The sequence below is a fragment of the Cydia pomonella genome, chromosome 4, assembly GCF_033807575.1.
Source record: "Cydia pomonella isolate Wapato2018A chromosome 4, ilCydPomo1, whole genome shotgun sequence".
NCBI lineage: Eukaryota > Metazoa > Arthropoda > Insecta > Lepidoptera > Tortricidae > Cydia > Cydia pomonella.
The window spans coordinates 339,233-362,454 of record NC_084706.1 but is presented as its reverse complement, the minus strand read 5'-3'; the positions used below and the strand labels follow the sequence as shown (position 1 = coordinate 362,454).

Below are 23,222 nucleotides of genomic sequence, written 5' to 3'. Positions count from 1 at the left end.
TATTTCTCTTTGGTCGGAGTAGCGTAGTAGAATTAGTTTTTGACAGTTATCTATCTATATATAAGTATAAATGCACGTATCCTGACTGACTCATCAACGCCGAGCCGAAACTACAAATGCTAGAAAGTTGAAATTTACACATTAGGTTGCATTTATAAAGTGTACAAGAGCTAAGAAGCGATTTTGAGAAATTCAACCCCTAAAGGATTTAAAAAGGGGATGAAAGGTTGTATGGGGGTCAAGTTTTATTTTATTATTATTATAATCTTTATTTCAGATCAAGGATCCATATTTTGTTAGTAATGGACATAAAAACATTTAAAAAAACATAGAAACTAGTGTTAGTGTGCAACATAGGAATAAGAATAAAAATAATGTTATGTAAGGGCATGGAGCCCAATCCACCTCTTCAACACTGGCGAGTCCCAGCGATCAATAACAGCGCGCAGGAGCGTGTTGCGGCTGTCGCGTGTGCGCTGCATCATGGAGGCGCAGCGCGCGCGCATAATGGCGGCGAAACCCGCCGTGCGCGACTCTGCGAACATCGCAGAAGCACTGCAGTAGCGCGGCAGCCGCAACAACGCTATGTACGCGTTGTTGTATTGTACTCGCAGGTCGTTTAAGCTAGGAATTCGAAACTTCGTTAAAAGATAAATTTTTAAGATACAAGAAAATTCATTTCAGCGTTTTTGAAAATTCATCCCCTAAGGTGTTGAAAAAGGGGTTGAAATATTGTATGGAGATCAAATATTTTTTTAGTGCGGGATTTGAAACTTTGTACGTAGGTATATTATTAAAACACAAGAAAAGTAATTTCAGCGTTTTTAAAAATTCATCCCCTAGAAGGGTTAAAAAGGGGTTGAAAGTTTGAATCCATTACCAATGCTTTGAAACTTCTTATAAAGGCATAATAGCCGATTACAAATGAAAGTTATTTCAACGTTTTTGAAAATTCAACCCCTAAGGGGGGTAAAAAGGGGATGAAGGTTTGTATGGGGTTAAAGTTTTATTTTGAGCTAAGAACTTGAAACTTTGCAAAAAGGTATTTTATTAAGTTAGACGAAAACTAATTTAAGCGTTTTTGAAAATTCATCCCTCAAGGCGGTGAAAAAAGGGTTTAAAGTTTGTATGGAGATCAAACATGTTTTTGAGTGCGGGACTTGAAACTTTGTATAAAGCCATATTGTTAGAATTCAAGAAGTTATTTCAGCATCAAAATAAAATGACACTATGAGCAAATAAAATGACACTACGAACAAGCAAGGGCCCCCGAAAATCATCATAATTACCCTGAAAAAAATAAAACGACTGATAAAAAAAGGCTTGTGCTCTTGAAACAAAAAAGTGATATCAGAAAACCAAAAACATTATTATTAAATACGACAAATAGAAGGAACTCGACTTCGCTTAAATCACATTGCAATTTTTCGAGGGTCAAGTATAATAACGGCCTAAAGTTTTGACCACACCGGCGTATTCTTCTCCTTTTGAAACATCCTCGTGTATGAGGGGCAGCGCCTCTCTCAGGAGCTCCCGCTCGAAGTCATTCATGTGGTAGTCACAGAGCGACTCCATGATCCCGTCGGCGCCCACCTTCACGGGGCCAGAGAAATATCGCGTTCCAAACATCAAGTTTGGACTGTAGGTATTCACAATTACTTCTTTACCGTTAAGTGAGTCTACTATTGAGTCAATAAATTCATGGATCGACCACGCCATAGCCAATGTAGCTGATTCTGTGCCTTGTTTATTGAGTATAACGTCTTTATCGGCCGTTCTCACGAACCGCGTTAACATATCGGCCTGTTCGGAGCTAATAGAATAACAGGAGGGTTCTATATTAGAAAATAAAGGCACTATTGTTTTATCAGAATGACCGCCGACGACGGGAACTCTTATTATTTTGGGATCCACGTCCAGCATTTTACCGGCAAACGCGCGAGATCTCGCCGTGTCAATGTGCGTTATGCCGAACACTTTGAAAGGATTATAACAATTGTACATCGACAATAAAGCACTCGCAAAAGGCACTATACAGTTTATAGGATCCGTGGAAATCGCAAATAATGCTTCAGGATTGTGATTAGCGATGGTTAAACAGACTTTTTGTATGGCGGGCGCGTTCTCGATGATCATTTGGTGCGGCGTGGAGCCGAGCTTGCGCGGCGTGCGGGCGACGAGCGCGACGAGGTCCGCGTCGCGCAGCGCGAGCCCCCGCTGCTGCTCGCCCGCGAACGCCTCCACGACCGGCCCTCCGGGGATGTTGTTCAGTTCGCAACCGACTCCGTAAATCTTGTCGTCGTCATCGTATAGATTGAGCCTGGTCACCTTCTGGTTAGTTTTCAACAACAATCCTAAATTCAATCCAACGTCGTTCCCGGCGCCGATCACGGAAATGTGAACATTTCTCACTTTTACAATATGTCTACACGGACAGTGTTTCAAAAGCCGAATAATACATTTTTGAGCAAACATTTTTTATTTACATTTTCTTCTTTATACTGTTTAAAAATGACAAAAAGTCAGAGAGATGACATGAGTCCGGGTACCTAATTGTTGAAATATGTCAATGTTGAAGTACCTATGCATTCTTCTTCATTCGTATTAATTATATTTTGACAAACTTTTAGTAATTTCACCCAAAGTAAGTATGTTTCATCATAACTGGCATGCTTTGCTAGTTCGGTAAAAAATCTGTCACTAGTCTGACAGACTATAATTTTGTATATATTTTTTTATGAAAATAAAATTTATTTCAGAATTTTAGGCATCATGTTGGTCACAAAGAAGTTTTCAAATATTTTAACACCAAGGGCTATCAATTCGACTGTTAGATTGTTCCAAGTTTGTGTGATGGGAGGTGCGAGCGAGATCGGGCAAGCCCTCAGTTTAATGTTGCGCACCGAGCCGTCCGTCAGCAAGCTGGTCATCCACGACACCTGGGAGACCGCGCCGGGCGTCGTCATAGAGCTCTCGCACATTCCCGCCAAGTCCACACTAAAAGGGTACTTAGGCGAAGCGACAATGAAGCAAGCGCTAGGCAGTAGCGACTTGGTACTTTTAGTCGGAGGACTACTCAAGACTCCCGGCGTGTCCGGCAAAACATGTCTGGACGCCAACACGGAATTTGTAAAAACGGTGTCCTCACACATCGGCAGACTGTCTAAAATGCCGTTCGTGGGAGTCGTCGCGGAGCCGATCAACTCGCTGGTGCCGATGGCCGCGGAATTGATGAGAAATATAGGTACTTTCGATAGCAGGAAACTGTTCGGCATCACTACTATAGATTGGCTCAGAGCACAAACACTTTTTGGGACGCATCACGGCATGGCACCCGAGGACTGCTTCGTGCCCGTCATCTGCGGGCATTCGAATAAAACCACCGTACCTCTCATTTCGCAGTCCAGACCCGGAACGAATATGACAGATGCGGAAATACTAAAATTTGTAAATGAATTGCAAAGGTACGATGAGATAGTGAGTGAAGCCAAGCACGGCAAGTCGCCGACGGTGTCGGTGGCGTACAGCGTGCTGCTGTTCGTGCGCGGCGCGCTGGCGGCGCTGGGCGGCCGGCGCGCGCAGCTGCACGCCTACGTCGAGAACAATGACTTCGGCACATCCTACTTCTCCGGTTTAGTGCAAGTCGATTCCAACGGTGTGAAAGAGATGACGAGATATACCAATGATATCTCCCAATACGAGTGTCAGATACTAGAAGAAGCTCTGGATCAATTGAGGAAAGATATCGCTATGGGAAAAAAAGTATTAGAAGTGGAATAATAAATCTAAACGTTAATGTGTGAACACTAAAACTGAATATAATTATAAATTGCTCAAGATTTTGGCGCAAAGTTTAGCGGCTTGTACTAACGTTTTTATTAGTGCGTGTGTGCTAGGCTTTTATTTTATACACCTATGTACCTAACTCTACCTCTGTACACCTTTAAATGTATCTACTTTTCTAATTATATATTCACTGCGGAAATAACAATGTTTCATTCATGACTTTTTAATTCCTAAGGCGCGGTGTAAGTATAGGAAAATGCGCTATTTTGAAACAGTGAATAGAATCAGGCGTTACTTTGCGGAAATTTATACTAGCGCGAGTAGAACACTTAACAGTCTGTCAAGAGAGCACGATATTGATGTATTTAATACTAGCTTAGCTTAGCCCGCGGCTTCGCCCGCGTAAAACAAAAAAAAAAGGTCCTCAGTTTGACCCTATTATGTTTGTATGAACGCTTGTAGGTATGTATGTTTATCCGCAATTATTAGATTTAGAATCATGTTCTGACAAATGCATGAAGTATTCCACAACTTTATACTTGTTAAAGTACTTCCTTATGAACAACATTTTTAGCCATGTTTGAAAGGGGTGTGTAATGTTTTTAATAATAACAATTTGCGAAATTTCATTTTTCATAATTTGAATTGCATAATTTTGATATGCAGAAATTATGATTTGGTATAAAAACAAATACAATAAAAACGAATTGCATAATTTCGAAAGTAATTATAGTTTAGTAGCATAGTAATGTATTTGCATAACAGGCAACCAGTATAATGTTCACTCTGTATACTATTTTATACTCAGAACGTTTTTTATTCATGAAAACCAACAGCATAATGTTGAAGGTGTGGTTTCACAATCAAACCACGGGAAATCGTTCATAAACTTTATTTGATTGAGTTTGCTGAAAGTTTAACAACACTGAATTACTAATTAATAAAAAAACATAAAACATTATATTTGCATGGAACATAATCGATTTTTCTAAGCGTCAAACTTACCTACATCCGTACTTTACGTCTGTCGACATATATTTTACCGCAAAGCAGCGGCCAGTGTGAGTTGGAACCTTTGTGGTTCCTAAAGGATTCAGATAAACTTCATATAAACGCCTAGTGAAAATGAACAAGCAAAAATACAATTTCCAAGACATATGGTTCTCCCCATATGGTCGCAGTTCTACCTAACACTCCTCCTCGCTTCGCTCGTCGTCGTACCTAACGGCGACCAGCTTTAAAGTTGAATAGGTAGATTGTTGTATAATTTAATAGTTTGATTGACACCAAGTATATTTATCATAGAACACTATGTCACCATTCGTTAAAATTTAGTACTATATTTTAATTATTATACGAAATGTATGTTATAACAAGTAAAATTATTCTTAAGGATTGTTATGAAGAATGTTTTTATGATGATAGAGCATTCTGTCATTAAATTAGTATGACTAACAACTTTATATGTTTTGTTTTTATACATAATGTTTATTATGAGTTTCAATAGTAGTTAAATGAAATTATGCTAAAAGTTTGTATTAAAATTGAACGGCACCCGTTTGAAAGTGGTAGCAATAGAACCAAACGTTGAGGTGAACTTACACGGGAGCACGCCACATAGAACTGACCGTGGGAGTCCTGTCGTAGTATCTATTAGGATAACGCGGGTCTCGTTCCATACCTCAAAAGCTAAAAAAGAACCCTTATAGAATCACGTGTGTCTGTCTGTCAATCCATCTGTTACGACGGATTTGCTCCGAAACTACTGGACCGATTGAATTGCAATTTGGCAAAAATACTTTCAGTTTCAATAATTTTTATGTCCACAATATTAAATATTAAAATCATTCAATGCCATTTTCGTAAATAACGTCCCAAATAATCATAAAACGACACCCATATTGATATTAAGTCATTTCAACCCCATCGCACCCCACAGGGGATTTGTATTTCACATCCACCTCGTTAGATTTTACAATCGTTGTTATTTTCGCAATCAGCGGGTCGCGATAAACTATAGAAATAATACCCATGTTGATTTTGTTGATATTTCCCCCTTTTAGGGGTTGAATTCTCAAAAAACCTGAAACACGTGTTTACTCATGTATTGTTAGGAATATTCTTGTAAAGTTTCGAATAAAATAGTGTAACTAATCTTGTTTCCCCATACAAACTTTGGACCCCCATTTCATCCCCTTAGGAGGTGAATTTTAAAAATCCTTTCTTAGTGCACCCCTAGTGCCTTCTAAAGAACCTACGTGCCAAATTTGGAATCTCTGCCAAAAATGTGGGAGGTCGTACCGCTCACGCATCGGCCTCCACAGTCCCCAAACCCGTTGTCTAAACAGCAATGCTTAAATCGTCTGCAATAGACGCAAAGGCCTGTGATGATATATATAGAACCAGCTGTTTAGTTAGGCTGTGCCCATGTCAGTCAGTCAGTCAGTTTCTTCTTTTATATATTTAGATAAATAATGGGACCGTGCGAAGTGCATGGTGGGGGTAAGTAAAGCGATCCCAGCCCATAAGGTGGTAAAAATGAGAACTAACTGCGGATAGCGTCTTTAACATTTCGTACAAGTTACCCATCAAAAACATTTTCATGTAAAATGTAGCCAAGACAAGACCATAAGGCTCGCACTGTCAAAAAGTTATCAGATCTCTTGTAGAGCCTAGCTTCTAACTCTACAAGCCCTCACTTCACAAACTCTACACCTTAGTGAACATACAAGGTGGCCAAAAAATATGTGCATTCCCGTTGCCAAGGAGGTTTTGGGATTATACTGAGCAACTTTTTCTATGGGACCAACCCCGAAATCGCGAATTTTTTTTTACCCTCCCATAGAAAATGGACCAGCTAAAATGTATGAAACAGCCAGACTATTTTTTCGCGATTTGGGGGTTGGTCCCATAGTAAAAGTTGCTCAGTATAAGCCCAAAACCTCCCTCACAACGGGAATGCACATATTTTTTGGCCACCATATATATGGCTTGGCGTTTCGCTACCGTGGGCGTAAGGTGAAAAATGTATTCACTATTCATTATTTTTTATTACTTATACAATACTTCTTGTAGTAACGCAACGGCCACGGCCACGGCGGCTTGTAGAGTTAGAAGTATGTTAGAAGTTTGGCTCTACAAGAGATCTGATCTCGGCTACATTTTACATGAAAATGTTTTTGATGGAATTTCACTTCTTTTTGTAAGTCGCTTATGAAAATCTTCCATCCCCGAATTTAAAAGGGTTGGGGGTGATATATTCTATTAAAAATCCTGAAATACGTAGGTATCTGGGGGCATCTTTTATAATTATCATCTGCTTTTTTTACTGATTCCCCATTCTAACGCCCTTTTCCTCCCCCTTTTCACCCTTACGGGTTTATTTTGGGGTTCGAAATTATTGTATATCCTTCCCCAGTATAACAAAAATTATCTACATACAAAATTTCAACTAAATTGGTTCAGCGGTTATTGATTCCCCATACAAAATTTCACCCCCCTTTCCACTTTTAGGGGTAAAAATTTCATGTTTTTTTAATTTTTGTGTTGTTGGTGTACTAATACTATCCTACATACCAAATTTAAGCTTCCTAGGATTTCAGGAAATACCCTAAGGGTTTTGATGATCATCAGTGAGTGAGTGAGTCAGTGACGAAATCGGGGTTTTTTAGATACGAATAAAATCTAAAGTATGAGAGCTATGCTACTGAATTTTTTATGCTTAATAACTTTAATAAGTCCGCTGTTGACATTATCTCCCGAGAATTTTGTTTATCTGCTATAATCCAAACCCAAGTTATGAGGGTTCAAAAAAACGGCTAAGCGCTTCGAGAAAAGGTAGGTAGTGCCCTTGCGCTTCGCATTGCTCGTCTTGGCGGGGGCACTACCGTGCCTTTACGATTACTCCTAAACTTTAATTTACGATTACACCTGAAATACTCATTTAATTCGTATGGTGTCAATAGACGTGTGTAGAGCCGAAGTAACTAACAACTTTCGGATCGGTTAGAGTGATGATTCGTTGTGACAACGTGCTGCTGCTTCGCCGCTCTAAAACCTACAATTTGTCTATAGCGGGCGCCTCAACACGATAACCCTTGTCCAGGCCGCACCAATCTATGAGTACAAGGTTTCCCAAAAAATCCAAATATATTCTAATTAATCCAGCGGCTGTAGAACGAGCACATTTTTATTACCTGTCACCATGCCTATCACGTTCTAACTAGTATATAAGTGCGAAAGTGACAGGCATAGTGACGGGTGATAAAACTGCAACCATGCTGCCAGCGCAACTTTGATGATTTATTTGATGTAGTCTATAATAAAGGTAGGTTTGAAAAAAAAATCTACATAACCAAGTTTTGGACATTTATTTACACACAACCCCGGTTATTTCATCTAGAGTACTACGGAACAAAATCAAGGAAAACTTATTAATATCACAGAAAATAATTAATTCATTTAGTTTTTAACTAAGCAGTAAAACAATCATCACTACTAGACAATATTTACTGACACGACAATTAGTAATATCTATGCTAAATTAGGAATCATTAGATACTGAACACGTTTAGTTTGGCTAATCAATTGATTTACATATGAGGACGATGTATAACAAAATAACATTTTATGCTAACTGATCATTAATACATACTTATAATAAAATACCTTGTGAATTATTTTTCACATCAGACACTGTTCGTACTTCGTGTGTAGAACAAAACAAACTGAATTACGTGCGTAGTCACCTGAAGGTTGTGTTGTAAAAATAGGAGCTTACTCAGTTCACGTACCTAATTAAACTTGGACGTGTTTGCAACTAGCCCAAATATTCGATAAGCAATTTGTTTTTAGTACATACACCGTTGCTTAAATTGTATTATAATTAACTCCATTTCGAAGATAATTTTTTTTTTCTTATAAGGCCCTTACGAGCATGTACTATGTAGGTATGTAGGTGGGTGTTTACATATTGATTAGTGTTTAGTACGAGTTTACACATTTGCTCCTAAACGTAAGTACTATAGGGACCGTGCGCGTTGGAGGGCCTGCCATCTTGTGGCCTGAATCGGAACAATAAACATGTAAATTTACACGTCACGTGTTTTCTTGTGTATAGTAGGTTCTGCCATCTTGTGGGCTACATCGGAACAATAAACATCACATTTACGCCTCGCGCCAAAAATCTGACGGCTCCTGTGCTGCCTCCTACAGTTCATGCACGCTCCCTATCTCGGACGATCGATGTTCTAATGACTTCAATTGTTTGGTTGAATCAAATGTAATGCTCGTGTTAGAACAATGCTACATGCATCACTTAATTGTTTTTTATAAAAATAAAAATATATTTTACTCGTATTTTCCTTAAACGTACTTACCCATACCACGGAGTTAACGGAATTCAATAAAAACAAGGTGTATAATAGAACAAACAAGATATAGAACAGAAATATGTAATAGATATAATACATATATCGTCAGGTGACAACCAAAACTCATTTATTTCAAAAATAAAAATAACAAAATCAACCTGCCTTCATTACTAGTACGGTTCACTACGGCTTGAACTTGAGTAGGAATTAGTGAGTTTTGTTAGTCCCCTGACGACATGCCGTTATAGGGCCACTTATGTGAATTTCATGGGAATGTTCCCATGTTTATTTTTGTATCATTGACGCAGGTATATTTGAACGGCCCGTATTGTTCGCGCGCGTAATTCAGCCGATCTGTTCTAAAGATTATGATACTGAAATTAATGCCATACAGATGATTTATAATATATATTCATCTAGAGTTCCTTATATCACTTGTTATAATTATAAAGATTGGGCCCTAAACATTAACGTACGTATAAAATTTAATACGGTACCTCCGATTAAGGTAAATTTCATTATTAAAAATGGAAGTATACTTACAAGTTAAATTAACATCTAGTAACAATATTGGCTACTGCGGAACTCCTTTACGATTACGAGGAACGGCAACCAGCGCACCTTTGATGTGTACACAAGTTTAATCTGGAAATAAAAACAATAACAAATTAATTTTGTACTCAGCAGTGCCGTCAACTAAGGAAGTCACAATTTGAGTCATTCTCAATAAAAAGGTACCACATTGTCGGTTATGGATTCTGAGATATCATTGATTTTATAAATCAAGTCGAAAATGACGAAATTTTGTTTTGTTCAGAAACAGTCTCTAGATACTTAAAATAATCATGTGTATCGTACAAAAGTTGCAATTTCCAGCGGTAACTTGGAAAAAATACGCTTAAAGTTTAATGACTAGGGTACCTCACTGTCGGTCGTCCTTACGATCGACAATCGAGTACCCTAGTCGTTAAACTTTTTATTTAGAAGGCACGATATATAAATGTGACGTTCGTGTTCAGAGTGCACGAACATTACTGCCGACTGCAAATGTCAAAAACTCGATTTGTCAGTTTAAACATACGATTTCGAAAATTGCGGCGGTAATGTTACGCTGCGATACTGCCGCAGTCGATTGCATTGCTGCAGTAAATTCGTTAAAATCTATTTATCGAGGAAAATCAAGGTATCCTTTTTTTAGTTTTTCGCCAATCATTCTTAAACGGTGACGCATAGCAAAATTGCTTACAAGAAGACTTCGCACAATGTTTAAAGAAGTAAAAATATATTTTTTTAAATTAATGAATAGGTAATGTCATATTGAGGTAAAAAGTAAGTTACATGTCCCTCATAAATTAATTAATCCCTATCATTATTATTTAACCCATTTTTGAGACACTGGAGCCTGCAATGACAACCGGTGCCTCACAAGTGGGCAGGCAAGTCGGCCGGCGCCTGCCGAGCGGAGCGCCGCCGCAGCCCCTCGTGCCCGCCTGCCCGGGGCGCCGTGTATACTTAACCCACAGGCTGCACGTGTAGATAGTTGTGCAATACGCACGGAACAGTTTGACTTATACGTATACGGGCAGCTGGCAAACCTGCGGGCTATCATATTGGCACGACCTGCCGACGCTCTCCGTTCCCTTTCAATGTCAGAGTCGTTGACCAGATCGTCGGTCAGTACGTGACCCGAGTATTTAAACTCCCGGAAGCGCTTCAAGGGTGCTCCGTTGAGACCCACGGGGGGAACGTTAGTCGGACGGTTGGACCCCGCTTTGAAAACCATAATCTCACTTTTTTGACGTTATATTTTAGGCCATGACTATTGTTCACAGAGAGTTATGAGTTCCCGAAGCCCCCCGACGGACGCACTCAGTAGTGCCATAACTTAATACCGACGATAAGTGACCTATTGATTGAGAATGACAGATTCTTGAAAGAAGGTTAAAGGCTCGCCGCCTCCAGCAAGACTTGAACTCGCTGTGTTGACTTTAGCTGCTGCAGCGAACGTTTCCATAATATACGTCATTGTCGAACGAGCCGGGCACTAGGGGGAGGCGGCACCCCGGCCTGGGGCCTATTTCTCGAATGTTATGCAAAAATAGTCTTAGGAGACCTTTCCAAACTTTTTAATTAAGAGCGATTGATATTTATGGATTTAGGGAAAATTGTACAGTCAGTGAATAGTCAATTTCAATCGCTAAGTTAGGGAAGGCTTCCTAAGACGATTTTAGCAGGGGCTCAGGTAGCTGCCCTCAGTACCACATTTAAAAAGTCCGTCCTGAATATTTAGTCCCAAGACTACGGGACATCAAAGGAAAGTACCTTAAATATCGTAGATAGGATATTTTGCTGAAAGAAGACTATGTTATTTTTAAAAGTCAGTAAGTTTGCATTTAAAGTTGTTTTTTTAAGAATTACTTGTTTCGCCTGGGAACTGAACCGACTTAAATGTGAAAAAAAAAATCACGCCTATTTTTATTAATTTTATGATGCCAATCGAAAGAATGGACAAAATATAATAATTCTTCTTAAGTAATATAGTATTTTAAAAGAAAGGAACAACGTAAAATGTACGAGTCAAGTTTCGAGAAAATTATTAAGTCGGTCCGATTCCCAGACGAAGCAAGTAATTCTTAGAAAATCTTTAAATGCAGAATTACTGACTTAAAAATAACGTAAAGTCTTCTTTCAGCAAAATATCGTATCTATGATATTTAAGGTACCTCCCTGGATGTCTCATAGCCTCGGGACGCCCCGTATATTATAGTGCCGTTTTATTTTATTTATATTGTTTACTGTCGATCTAGGACGGTCACATTACAGTCGCCATCAAGTATATCGGCGCGGCCAACCAAAGCGGTCAAAACTAACGGCCAGAAAATATAGGCCTCGGGGAGATATTTGTGATCAGCTCGGCCGCTCTGATACGTGACGGGGGCAGGACGAGGCGCAGCCTTCGTAAGTAATCCTTCGTAAGTAGTCCAGTTAGCGTCGAGTGCTCGTTCCGATCGGCTATTGCGCGACCTACCGTGTGACTCATTTGTTTACGCCGCCGTGCGAACGTGTCTCGTTCATACAATAACCAACCTAATTATTACTGTGACTGAGTTCTATTTAACTTGAAGTGTCGTAATTACATTAATTGCACCATGATTTGTTTAAAGTGCGAACTCGAGGTTACTGATGGTGTTTTATGCAGTGATTGTAAAGGAAGTCTTCATTTCGGATGTGCTGGTCTCCTGGAAACTACTCATCGCAAGATGACCAGCGAAAAAAAAGCGAGCTGGCGTTGCACCACTTGCCGCGGTGTCGGAAATATTCCGACACCCACTAATGTGAAAAATGCGAAAGTAGAAAAACAATCGCTCCCGGCGAAGACTAACAATACTCCTACCGGGTCCAGTGAATCCAGTTTCCTTACTCAGCTCGAACAAGGATTTAAATCCGTCCTGACGGAAATCAAGGAATTTCGAGCCGATTTCGGCGTCTTGCGGGCGGACCTGCAGTCTTGCAAGGACAGTGTCAACAATATCGAAACGAAACTAAATGAGTTTGAACCTCGTTTGTCAACTGCAGAAGACCGGCTTAGCCTTTTAGAGGATAAATCCACTCTCTTGCCTAGGTTGCAGTCGGACCTAGATAAAGCCACGACTATTATTTCTACCCTCCAACAGGAATGTGAGGCTCGCGAGCAATACTCAAGAATAAACAATGTTGAGATTTCTGGCCTGCCTTTTAAAAAAGGGGAGAACCTTATTAGCATTTTAGAAAACATATACGCCACAGTGGGATTAAAATTGGAGGTTCAGAATATAGATAATGTTCAACGGGTGCGACGGTTCCATAGTGTGCCCAGCGAAGAGGGCGGCGATAACGATTTCGACCGGTCGTCGAATGTACGTGAACCGGCGGTGATCGTAAAGTTTACCTGCCGTATTTACAAGGATGAACTTCTCTCGGCGGTGCGAGCTCGAAGGGGCATCACGACATCTTCTATCGGCCTCCCCGGGCCAGCTGTGAACCTGTACCTGGGTGACCACCTCACTCCGGCCAGTAAGATGCTACTCAAGCAGGCGCGTGAGCTCAAAAAGGAAAACAAAATCGCCTACCTATGGATAAGGGACTGTAAAATTTTAGCTCGAAAAACCGAGACGTCTCAAGTTATGGTGATTAATAAAAACTTCAATTTCAACAAGTTTAAGTGACTGTTTTTATTAGTATTGTTCATTGTCATAAAAATAAGTGTTCGTAAAATATGTATATTAACGATACCCTTTATTAAATCCTCAGCATGTCTCGCTAATGAAATCGCTTCCCTGTCTAGCCGCATAAAAAATAGTACTTATTTTTCGTTTTACTCGCAACACCCACCCTCTCCATTTATATTTAATATACTCTGGTACTCAGAGACTACGTGGTTCACTCTGGCTTTAAAAATAATAAAAACATTTATACTAATTCATGTATTCATAAACTTACTGCCGGCCTAACTGTCAATTTAACAGGTTATTATCAGAACGTAAGGGGACTGCGTACCAAAACACACAGTTTTTATTCGCAGGTCGCATTGCTAAATTATGACTTTATATGTATTACCGAGAGTTGGTTAAATGCACACTTTTTTGACAGGGAAATCTTCGACAGTAGGTATATTGTTTATCGTTGCGATAGATCAGCTGGCTCGAGTGGGGCGGAGCGGGGCGGGGGGGTGGCGGTCGCTGTGCGCCGGGAGCTCATGCCGACTCCGCGAGACTGGCCCTGTCCCTCTCCATCATCCTCTGAGTGCATATGGTTGTCATTACCTATATCGCAAACTGATGGTCAAGGACAAATATTCTTAAATATTTGTTGTGTTTACATTCCGCACGGGCCGCAATATAGGGATACATTGGAAAACTTTTTTGAAATCTGTAGTGAATTAATAATAGATAATCCAAACGATATTTTTCTTATAACTGGTGATTTTAATATTTCTGACGCACAATGGGTTAATAATGACTGTTATAAAATGACCTTAGCTAACAACAACAGTTCTCCTCTACAATTGCTTAGTGAGTTTTTATCATACACAGGTGTTGAACAATACAACGGTTGTTTTAACATTAATCAACGTGTGCTTGATCTCATTTTTTGCAATAAAAATTGCATAGTTACAGTAAGTGATGATGTTTTAACACCAGAGGCATTGCATCATATGGCTCTTCAGATTGAACTTAACTTAGATTACACACCACCGCTGAAGCCGGCTTCTACTTACGTATACCGTTTTTATGAAGCTAATTTTAATCAAATAAATATTGAATTATCAAAAATTCACTGGATCGAATATTTTCAAGGCCGTGCACTGGAGGATTGTGTAATACTTTTCTATGACATATTAAATAGATTGATTGACAGGTATGTTCCAAAGGTACCGCAACGTTCATCGTGTTCAAAGCCCCCTTGGTATACTAGGTCTCTTAGAAGACTTCTGAATGAGAAAAAGAAATACCATAAACTGTGGAAGACTTTCAATAATCCCTTAGATTTCGACACTTTTAAAACTATAAGAAAAAGAATTTTAAAATTGGAGCCAATATGTTACAGAAATTATATTAACAATACTGAAGCCAAAATTAGTACTCACCCTAAATTCTTTTGGACTTATATAAAATCAGTTTTTGTTAAGAGTGGTCTCCCACAGCTTATGCACTATAAGGGTATGACAGCCTCAAATGGTACACAAATATGTGATTTTTTCAATCAACATTTCCACTCAGTTTTTGAAAAACCTACTGTTAGTTCTGTTGACTTGAATAATCTTCTACCTGTAAATGATACAGTGTTTGATATGGACACTATTTTTATAACTAAAGACCTTGTTAACAAATATCTTAAACGTATAAACATTAATAAGGGTGCTGGTCCTGACGGTATACCTCCCATCATAATTAAAAGATGCTCCTCTAGCTTGACATTGCCTATAACTTTACTTTTTGAGAGGTCTATCAGGGAGGGGTGTGTACCTTCACTTTGGAAACAGGCATTAGTTACACCAGTACCAAAAGGTGAAGTTAGCTCGGACATAGAGAAATATCGCCCTATATCGAAATTGTGTCAGTTGGGCAAAATTTTAGAGAAGATTGTTAGTGATCAGCTTTCTACTGCGATGCGGCGTCATATCATTCCAAACCAACATGGTTTTCTTAGTGGTCGTAGTGTCGAATCGAATCTTCTATCTTATACAGAAGCCATATTAACTGCGCTAGATAACAACTGTCAAGTGGACGCTGTGTATACCGATTTTGCCAAGGCTTTCGACAAGGTCTGTCATGAGCGCTTACTTATAAAGCTGTGGCATTTTGGTATACACGGGGATCTTTATCGCTGGATAAAATCCTATGTAGAAAATCGTTCGCAGGCCGTAGCTGTGAAGGGACATATTTCTCATTATAGGTCTATCAGTTCTGGTGTACCGCAGGGTTCCCATTTGGGGCCTTTGTTATTTGTCCTGTACATAAATGATATCACTGAATGTATCAAAAATTCAAACATGCTTTTATATGCCGACGACACGAAAATTTTCAGAGTCATACGAAATCCAGAAGATTGTACTTTACTACAAAACGATTTACATAATTTCCAGACTTTTTGTAACACAAATAATCTTTTCTTAAACCCAGAAAAATGTTTTGTTATTAGCTTTAGTAGAAAAAGGACAACTATTAATTTCAAGTATGATCTTTGTAATAAAGAGTTAACTCGTGTGAACCAGATCCGTGACCTCGGCGTAATCATGGACTCAAAGCTTACCTTTGTACCCCACATTGATAATATCTTAAATAAATCTTTTAAGCAGTTGGGATTCATATTGCGCGTAGGTAAAGATTTCAGGAGACCTTCGACGTATAAGATATTATTTAATAGTTATGTCCGTAGTCGATTAGAATTTGCTAGTTCAGTGTGGAACCCGCTATATAAAATTCATGGCGATAGAATAGAGAGAGTGCAAAAGAAGTTTGTAAGAGCAATTGATTATCGCACTGGAAATAAATACATAGATTACACTACCGCTATGAAAAGACATAATATTTTACCCTTGAGCTTGCGTCGCGAACGCACTGATATTATAATTCTCTATAAAGTCATTAACAACATCATCGACGCCCCTGAGTTATTAAAATCTGTTTCATTTAGAGTACCCCGTCGTTGTGAGCGAGCATGTAGAAAGAAGAACCTCTTTTATATTCCTCGTAGTCGAACCGCATATGCGAGAAACGGTTTCATTAGAAGAGCATGCAGGATGTATGATGATAAGTTTCAAAATGTAGATATTTTCAGTGAAAAGTTCGGTAGTTTCAAACAACTTACATTGAAATGTATTAATGGACTTAAATTAGATAGTTAACTTTAATTACAATTATTGTTTGTTATTAGTGTTATTGCAATGTACTTCATCTTTGCTTTTATTTTTGTTAGGATGTACGAGCATTATTTGTAACTTCAATTTGGCAACTTAGAATTTCAGGTTTAGTTTAGTAATTATATATATTTAGGTTATATGGTTTTCATACTATATTTAAGGAAACTGTAGGTCTATAAGTCTATTACCCTATATTGTAAAAATTTATGAATATAAGAGACTGTTTGTTTCTAAATAAAGAAAAAAAAAAAAAAAAAAAAAAAAAGTAATATTATCTGACCGGTTCGTTCGTCGTTGGTCCTGCCGAGCTCGCCGCCGGAGTCGCCCTCGTGGGCGGGCGCGGAGGGCTCCTTGAAGCGCGCGATGAAGTCGAGCAGGCGCTGCAGCTGGCGCTGCGTGCGCAGCTGCGCGGCCAGCAGGCGGCGGCGCGCGGCGTGGCGCCCGCCCAGCCGCGCGCGCAGCGCCGCCGCGCGCGCCTCCAGCTTGCGCAGCTCCACGCACAGCTCGATGTTCTTCTCCTGCAGCCGCTTGCGCTCTGCCAGTTTATCTGGAATGTGATGTGATCACTTCATAATCACGTGTGTTTCTCATTTCAAAAATGCCTATCGTCGCTTATAGATTTCGAGATCCCGATGATTTTATAAATCAAGTCGACCTCACCTCGGTACAGCAGGTGGCGCGGGGCGGCGGCGGGGGCGGGGTCGGGCAGCGCGGCGGTGTGGGAGGGGGGAGGGGCTCACCTCGGTATAGGGAATGCAATAACCGGGCGTTTTTCATTACCGGTAATTTACCGACGCGAGGTCCCACTAACCGGTTAACCGGTAAATTACCGGTTATACGTTTATGAAATAAAAAACATTGATTTTGCATTATTTTCGTCAGTAACCTTTAAAAGTAATCAACAGCACGTTATAGAAACATCGACAAAACAAAATAATGAAAATAAACTATAAACATTAAACAAGATATATTTACTAATCATATTAAATAAAAAATCAAACATGTATCATTTCAAAGCGAAATGAACTTGTACATTAAATAAGCAACATCAAACTTTTTTAATTCTTTAAAAATCGCAGTAATCAAAGGGTAACAAAAATTATAACTAAATAGTGACAGTCGTCATTTAAATGTCATACAAGTTTGCATTAACACATCTATCAATATAATATTGTTATTAAAGTAACTAAAACCGTAATCAACATTCATTAAAATCTAGTAAATATAAGAAAAAAAATTTAACAGCAAGATTAGTTTCATATCATTTTAACACTAGTTACTTTAAAATTGCACTTTAAGAGGCCGTTATCGATTTTAGTCGCAAAAATGTCAAATTGATAGATTAAGCGCATGAAATTGTACACCTTTTGTTAACTATTAAAAATGACAAGTACTGGTTTCTTTTAGCACGTCTTGTTATCTTTCATTATAATAAATATATATATTTTTAAAACAGACTCACTTAATTAGTAATGTTTTTTTTTTTCTGATGGACGTTTAGGTAAACGCGCGAAAAGCAGTGATTTTGTCGATCTGATTTGTAAATTTCGTTAAGTTTGGACTGCTAAAAATGGTAATTTTGTATTACACATATCCTGTACTTCAACTTTAATAAACTACATTTTTGTTACTATAAATTTGAAGTAGTGTAAATGAAAGTTAGACGAAATCAATTTTCTCCAGAAATTACTTCAAAACAAGTGACAATTTCTCTGAAAATTGACTTAATTTCAACGTAATTTTGATACTTAAACGATCTACAACATTTGCTGAAACTGTTCTTATACATCATTTTGTATAATTTACTACCATAATTTATATGAATTTAAAAAAATATCCCTTCTCGTCACCTATTACCGGGGACGCACGCTTGCGACCTCATTATTAAAAGGCAAGATGAAAAAACGTGCTAATAGAAACCAATACTTGTTATTTAGATATTACGTAACAAAAGGTGTACAATTCCAACGACTAAATCTATCAATTAAAAATTTTTGCTCTAAAATCGTTACCGGGCTCTTAAGATAGGAGTTGGAATCAGGAACATGTCATCATCAGATCATTCTGTTAATTATATATAAAATAATTGCGTTTGTTAAATATCAAGGCGATTAATTAGATCGTTGCTTAGACATTCGTGAACGATATTTTGAACACAAGTAACAAGCGGTAGAAAATGTTCTTTCGCATTCTACACTTGTCGGACACTACAGACTAAAACAAAGGACACTGAACATAGTAAGGCGGGTCGGGTAGGGGTGGCGAGAAGGGAAAGGGCGAGGGATTAGCGACCACTCATTTGTCACAAAACATTGCTTCCTAAATAGTTCCTACTCAGACGAGATCATAAGATTTTGTTTAAAAAGTACAGTCCAGTACTATGGAAAGCAAGATAGTCCAGTGTACGCCTGTTTTCTGGACCTTTCCAAAGCGTTCGATCTGGTCTCGTACGACATCTTGTGGAGCAGGGTTTCGTCCGAGACCAGTCTCCCTGCAGAGTTATTAGCGGTCTTTGAATACTGGTACAGCAACCAAATCAACTCTGTGCGGTGGGCAGGCGTGCACTCAGACGAATACGTGCTGAACTGTGGAGTGCGGCAGGGGGGGGTAACCTCTCCGACCCTATTTAATATATATATGGACGGGCTGATTGAGGAACTCAGTGGCGCCAAGGTTGGTTGTAACATTGGCGGTACCTGCCTCAACAACATAAGTTACGCTGATGATATGGTGCTGCTGGCTCCCTCAATCAGAGCGCTCAGGAAGCTCCTAAAAATATGTGAGCATTATGCGGAGAGACATGGGCTCAGGTATAACACTACAAAAAGTGAACTACTCATCTTCAGGGCTGGCAACAAGAAACTAGAGGTAGTTCCTAGGGTTGAGTTAAATGGTGCCGCCCTGAGGAGAGTAGAGCGGTTTAAGTACCTGGGTCAATGGCTCACCGAAAGCCTTAATGACGATCCTGATTTGGAACGAGAGCGCAGGGCGTTGACGGTCAGATGCAATATGCTGGTGCGCAGGTTTGCAAAGTGTAGCAATGACGTAAAGGTTACACTTTTTAAAGCTTATTGTCAGTCTTTTTATGCTTGCAGCCTGTGGACCAGCTTCTCGCAGCGATCGTACAATGCGCTGCGTGTGCAATATAATAATGCGTTTAGGATACTGATGGGTCTGCCTCGGTACTGCAGTGCATCGGGGATGTTCGCCAATGCCCGTACGGATGACTTTTACGCTATTATGCGTAAAAGAGCGGCATCCCTATTGCATAGGTTGCAGGGTAGCACCAACAGTCTCCTAAACGTATTTGTCGTCAGAGTGGACTGCCCACTGATGAGGCGTTGGAACCAACTGCATGAACCCAATGGACCAACGCATCATCGAAATAGATTATGTTAAGTAGTTTTAGGTATTTATTGTTTTGTTTATATTGTACTAACTTAGATATATAGGTAGATAAATAATAATTGTTGTATGTACTAACACTATATGAGTTTTTAGCTCGAAATAAATGATTTCATTTCATTCATTTCATAAGATGCAGAAAAGTAAGTATTTTAAGTGTCTCTTCGTAATCGTAAACCGTAGTAATTGTTTTTTTTTTGTAAGTACGAAGACATAGATGGGCTAATTCAACAGGTTTTAACATTTTTATTTGCCTATACAACGTTCGGTAAATTCCCGGTTACGGCTGGAAATTACCGGTATTTTACCGACTGTAATATTGGTCAAATTACCGGGTAACCGGTTAACCGGTTAACCGGTTAGCATTCCCTACCTCGGTACAGCAGGTGGCGCGGGGCGGCGGCGGGGGCGGGGTCGGGCAGCGCGGCGGTGGGTGGGGCTCACCTCGGTACAGCAGGTGGCGCGGGGCGGCGGCGGGGGCGGGGTCGGGCAGCGCGGCGGTGGGTGGGGCTCACCTCGGTACAGCAGGTGGCGCGGGGCGGCGGCGGGGGCGGGGTCGGGCAGCGCGGCGGTGGGTGGGGCTCACCTCGGTACAGCAGGTGGCGCGGGGCGGCGGCGGGGGCGGGGTCGGGCAGCGCGGCGGTGGGTGGGGCTCACCTCGGTACAGCAGGTGGCGCGGGGCGGCGGCGGGGGCGGGGTCGGGCAGCGCGGCGGTGGGTGGGGCTCACCTCGGTACAGCAGGTGGCGCGGGGCGGCGGCGGGGGCGGGGTCGGGCAGCGCGGCGGGGGGTGGGGCTCACCTCGGTACAGCAGGTGGCGCGGGGCGGCGGCGGGGGCGGGGTCGGGCAGCGCGGCGGTGGGTGGGGCTCACCTCGGTACAGCAGGTGGCGCGGGGCGGCGGCGGGGGCGGGGTCGGGCAGCGCGGCGGTGGGTGGGGCTCACCTCGGTACAGCAGGTGGCGCGGGGCGGCGGCGGGGGCGGGGTCGGGCAGCGCGGCGGTGGGTGGGGCTCACCTCGGTACAGCAGGTGGCGCGGGGCGGCGGCGGGGGCGGGGTCGGGCAGCGCGGCGGTGGGTGGGGCTCACCTCGGTACAGCAGGTGGCGCGGGGCGGCGGCGGGGGCGGGGTCGGGCAGCGCGGCGGTGGGTGGGGCTCACCTCGGTACAGCAGGTGGCGCGGGGCGGCGGCGGGGGCGGGGTCGGGCAGCGCGGCGGTGGGTGGGGCTCACCTCGGTACAGCAGGTGGCGCGGGGCGGCGGCGGGGGCGGGGTCGGGCAGCGCGGCGCCGCACGCGCAGCGCCCGGCCGCGCCGCAGCCCGTGTGCCGCCACACACCGCACGCGTCGCACCACACCAGCAGCGACGGCACGTCTGTGTAAATACGGAAAACTACGTATACATTACAAACCTAAGAACACTGCTCTTAGGAACCTACAGACAGGAGCGTCGGGGCCCCGGGCTTCGCCGCTTAGTCGTTTTCACTAGTGCTGCAGTAGAAATAGTACATTACTATACGGGCGGAGAAACGAAAAATTGCAGGCCAAGTACATATAGGCCGGATAGTGCTTTTCTCAATGAAAAAAGTATTCATTAATATATGAGAAGGAATAATAATATTATTGAATGTTGTATAGATTTAGTACCGCACTGACCGTTCCTGCCGCAGGCGTGGCACACCTTGGCGCTCGCCGCGCCGCCGCCGTCGCCCTCGCCGCCCTCTGTGCCCAATCACACGCCGTTAGCTACGGGTATGGTCGTTAGCTTTGTAGCTGGCCCCTAGCGGCTAATCATTTGTCCATTGTTAACTAAAACCGCGCGTGCCAGTACTTGCAAAAAATGGGTCGTATAATTCTAATTGGCGTCAGAGCGCGGGCTAGTCCAACGCTCAAAAAACCAGTGCAGGTGCGCCCTCCGATAACGCGCCTTTGTTCGGCACTTCGAGGACACATTTTAGACTGGTTCGGCAGCGTTCGACTCGCCGGCAATCAGTAACCATAGAGGGACTACACAAGAAACCGCAATTTTTTTCATTTTGAATCTTATTTCAATTACCATAGGAGTTGTAATTCAATAACCGGTTAAAGTGACCGGACCATTTTTTATGCAGGTAGTGGCACGCGCGGTTTTAGTTAACAATAGACAAAGTATTAGCCGTTAGGGGCCAGCTACAAAGCTATCGACTATAGAACGCAACGCCACCACCCAACCGAACCGAGACCTATTTGGCCGTAGACATTCGCTCGAATAATGTCCACACATACTACCTTTTGAGATTTTAATCTTAAATTTAATTCAAAATTGTACTTTAAATCCTTTTTTTATTAAATTGTGTTTAATTTTGGTTTCATATGCCATTTCGTAACCTAATCTTGTTCATAGAAAGTTCTTGTTAAAAATATAAAAACAGGATATACGACACTAACTGAACTCATGGGAAATAATTAGTATCAGATTTAAATACGTCTCTTTGGCTGCAGAAAGTAAATTTATCTCTTAAGAGACACACGAACCTAACCCCCGCCTAACATTTTGAAATTTGACACGTACATTCAAGTAATATTTATGTGTCCGTTTCCGGCAAAACATCCCAATTTGTCGACATGGAGTTATTAGTAGGTCTTAACACTACATAACATGAGCTATTAGTGAAAGAATGAAGTCTCTATGCCTAATAGTTATTTCTTTTTTAAATGTTTATAGTTGCATGAGTAAAAAAGCGACAACGTAGAACGGAGAAAACGATAGTTAAAATTTAGGACGAGAAAACACACCTGTACTTTTAAGTTATGGAGTGGTTGATATCAAACTAATCTGCACACTAAATGTAAATCAAAAAGTTCTTAGAAATAGGGTCAAAAACAAACGAATATATATTTTCTACATAATTTCCTTGTTGTTCATTTAGTAGGTATATCGTTTTTCAAGTTTTTTTATTCCTTAAAAAAACCTTTTTTCTTGGGCCTCGAAAAACTGTACCGAAAAAAACTGTAAATTTCAAGACGCTGTAATTTTGTTTCTAAGCAAGATGACTAAGGCATTCTTACTGCGATAAAAAGATTTATTATTACATCATATATTCCAATACAAATAATTCTGGTTTTACGCTGTTCGACTTTACACCGGTAAATAGAAGAGATCACTGAAAATTTGTCATTTCCTAATAGCAAGAAAATTTGCAAGATCCTACATGCCTGATTTCGAAACACTTAAAATTACATCGAAGTTTCGTGCATTTTGTCGCCTTCAACAGAGGCCTCGAAGC

General features: G+C 41.0%; 3 protein-coding genes across 3 annotated transcripts in view; 1 reads left to right on the top strand and 2 right to left on the bottom strand.

Moving 5' to 3' along the window:
• Nucleotides 1–1,312: 1,312 nt before the first annotated feature.
• LOC133516784 (malate dehydrogenase, mitochondrial-like) lies at nt 1,313–2,475 on the bottom strand. Its single transcript, XM_061849737.1, has one exon. It carries the CDS (start codon nt 2,473–2,475, stop codon nt 1,435–1,437), a length of 1,041 nt encoding a protein of 346 aa, XP_061705721.1. The 3' UTR covers nt 1,313–1,434.
• A 237-nt stretch (nt 2,476–2,712) lies between these two features.
• LOC133516785 (malate dehydrogenase-like) lies at nt 2,713–4,036 on the top strand. The gene has a single exon (XM_061849738.1). The coding sequence runs from the start codon at nt 2,773–2,775 to the stop codon at nt 3,778–3,780; it is 1,008 nt and encodes a 335-aa protein (XP_061705722.1). The 5' UTR covers nt 2,713–2,772; the 3' UTR covers nt 3,781–4,036.
• Nucleotides 4,037–8,140: 4,104 nt separating this feature from the next.
• Nucleotides 8,141–23,222, bottom strand: part of LOC133516783 (inactive protein tyrosine kinase pTKL-like) — a 33,724-nt gene continuing 18,642 nt past the window's right edge. The window contains exons 10-13 of the mRNA XM_061849736.1: nt 21,613–21,678; nt 21,191–21,331; nt 16,841–17,107; nt 8,141–9,803 (exon numbers count right to left, since the gene is read on the bottom strand). Coding sequence (XP_061705720.1) covers nt 9,799–9,803; nt 16,841–17,107; nt 21,191–21,331; nt 21,613–21,678 — 479 coding nt within the window. The 3' untranslated portion in view covers nt 8,141–9,798. The remainder of the gene's footprint in view (nt 9,804–16,840; nt 17,108–21,190; nt 21,332–21,612; nt 21,679–23,222) is intronic.

Coding starts and splice junctions, on each gene's coding strand:
- LOC133516785 (XM_061849738.1), top strand. CDS start 2,773: ATGTTGGTCACAAAGAAGTTTTCAAATATTTTAACACCAAGGGCTATC.
- LOC133516784 (XM_061849737.1), bottom strand. CDS start 2,475: ATGTTTGCTCAAAAATGTATTATTCGGCTTTTGAAACACTGTCCGTGT.